General features: G+C 59.0%; 1 protein-coding gene across 1 annotated transcript in view; it reads left to right on the forward strand.

Moving 5' to 3' along the window:
* Position 1: 1 nt before the first annotated feature.
* The window catches only part of Endod1 (endonuclease domain containing 1), a 38,200-nt gene continuing 36,275 nt past the window's right edge, over positions 2-1,926 (forward strand). Inside the window, exon 1 of the mRNA XM_008823131.3 lies at positions 2-301. Within this exon, the coding sequence (XP_008821353.1) occupies positions 2-301 (300 nt within the window). The remainder of the gene's footprint in view (positions 302-1,926) is intronic.

Here is a 1,926-nt window from a genome sequence, read left to right on the forward strand (position 1 = left end):
CATGGGCTGGGCGCGCTGGCTGGCGCTGGGCGGCCTCCTGGCCCTGGCCGGGCAGTTGCAGGCCCGGCTGGTGCGCCAGCCGGACGCGGGCTTCGCCGAGTGCGACGCGTTCTTCCACGCGGGGACCCCGCCCGCCGGGCCGGCGTCCGAGCCGCGGCTGAAGATCTGCCAGCGCTTCCGGGGCGCCGCGCGCTTCGCCACCCTGTACAGTCCCGGCCACCGCTGCCCGGTGTTTTCCGCCTTCCGCGCTGCGCGCCCCGCGCCCGGCCAAGCCGAGCAGCGCGGGCTTCTGGAGCCGCAGGTGAGCGGGGCTGCGGCGCGCGGGGACCTACCGGGTGCGCGCTGTGCGTGCCCGACCCGGGGTTCCCACCCACCCCACCGCCCCCCCAGTGACAGCCCCGCTGCCTCTTCCAGAAGAGCCCGGGCATCTGGGCGGCTCCACTTCGGCCTCCGGGGCGGGAGGTCCCCTGGGGAGGTGGCCCTCCCTCCCCGTGGGCGCGGGCATCTGCAGTCTCCTGCGTTTCCAGGGTAGAAGAGGAGCGGGAGATGGTCCCTGGAGACCGCGCATATCCGCGGAAACGGGGCCTGCGCGCGCGCCCCTGCAGCAGCATTCACCCGGGACGGGTGGGCAGATTCATCCCCATTTTACAGGAAGCACACCGAGGCCCGGGAGGGTGCAGGGGCTTGGAGAAGGTCACGCAGCTAGTCAGATGGGGCATTGAGGCGGCGGAGTCCGCCCTTTCTGCTAGGGAAAAGCCTCCCTCTCTGCCTGGTCACTGTGTTGGAACAGGGAAGGCGTGGACTTGCAGAAGGGCAGCCAGTTTTTCCTGACCTATAGACTATCAGACCATTGGAAATCATGTCACCTTTCGTAGTGTTGGGTTTGTCTGGTGGCTGGGATCAAACACTCCAAGAAAGGCCCCTGGGGCCCTGCACCCAGCCCCCTCCTCTTCCATCTCTCACCAGCCTTCCACCTCCTGCCCGGCAGCCTTGAGTTCCTGATGGCCACAGCCGCGTGGCTCCCCTCCTTCCTGCCGTGGGTTTTCATCTCACGCTGGTATTTAGCTCCGAGAGCCTGGCCAGGTTTCGGGCAGTTTGTATCAATCGAACCTTATCCACACCCTTCCACCTAGCAACCTGTTGGTGTCGGAATTAGTGTGGAAAGACTCTAAACTGTGCACAGGGAAGACACATCTTAGAACTGTAAAATTACTTTCCCCCAGTGCAGCCCTAGAGCCCGGAGTTCTCTGTGTCCCCAGCTTCTCAAGATGCATTGTGATGGTGGGTAGGAAGACTTGCTGACCTGAGCCTTTCTCACTAAGGATCTCAGCACCTGGAGACAAAGCAGTTGTACACAGGATGAAATCATGGGGATGCTTGCTGAGTAAATGACAGTTAAATTCAGAATATTTTTAGTGATCACCTGTTGTCAGAACTTTAGACAGCAGGGTACCCAAGAGCAGCTCTAGAACATGGGCTCCTGGCCGGAGGTGGAGTTTGCAGTGTCTGATAAAACCTTCCATGTGTGTTCAAATCCTACTTCCTCTAGGGACTAGCTGTAGCCTTTAGGAGGCTGCATTGGTGATAATAACATAGGGTAGTTGTGGGGATTAAATGAGTTACTATATATAAAGTTCTCCAGAGGTGCAGGGCACATAAGTACTAGCTGCTGTCGTGACATACACAAAACACATAATTTAACAGAGGTAAACAGAACACTGTTAGATTTTATCTGTTGCTAAGGTGACTGGGGGGGCAGATTAGGATCTGGGTGGCATTTGTGTTCAGTCTGGAAGGATAAGGTAGAAAATAGGAGGGAGATGAGGAGGAGGAGGAGGAGGAGGGAAAAAGAATGCTCTAAGTGAATAGAGTCCCTGCCTAGAATCCACAAGTGACGGGCTGGGGGTGTGGGTCAGGGGTAGGGTG

Source organism: Nannospalax galili, unplaced genomic scaffold (assembly GCF_000622305.1).
Source record: "Nannospalax galili isolate Female #2095 unplaced genomic scaffold, S.galili_v1.0 scaffold469, whole genome shotgun sequence".
In the NCBI taxonomy this organism is placed as follows: domain Eukaryota; kingdom Metazoa; phylum Chordata; class Mammalia; order Rodentia; family Spalacidae; genus Nannospalax; species Nannospalax galili.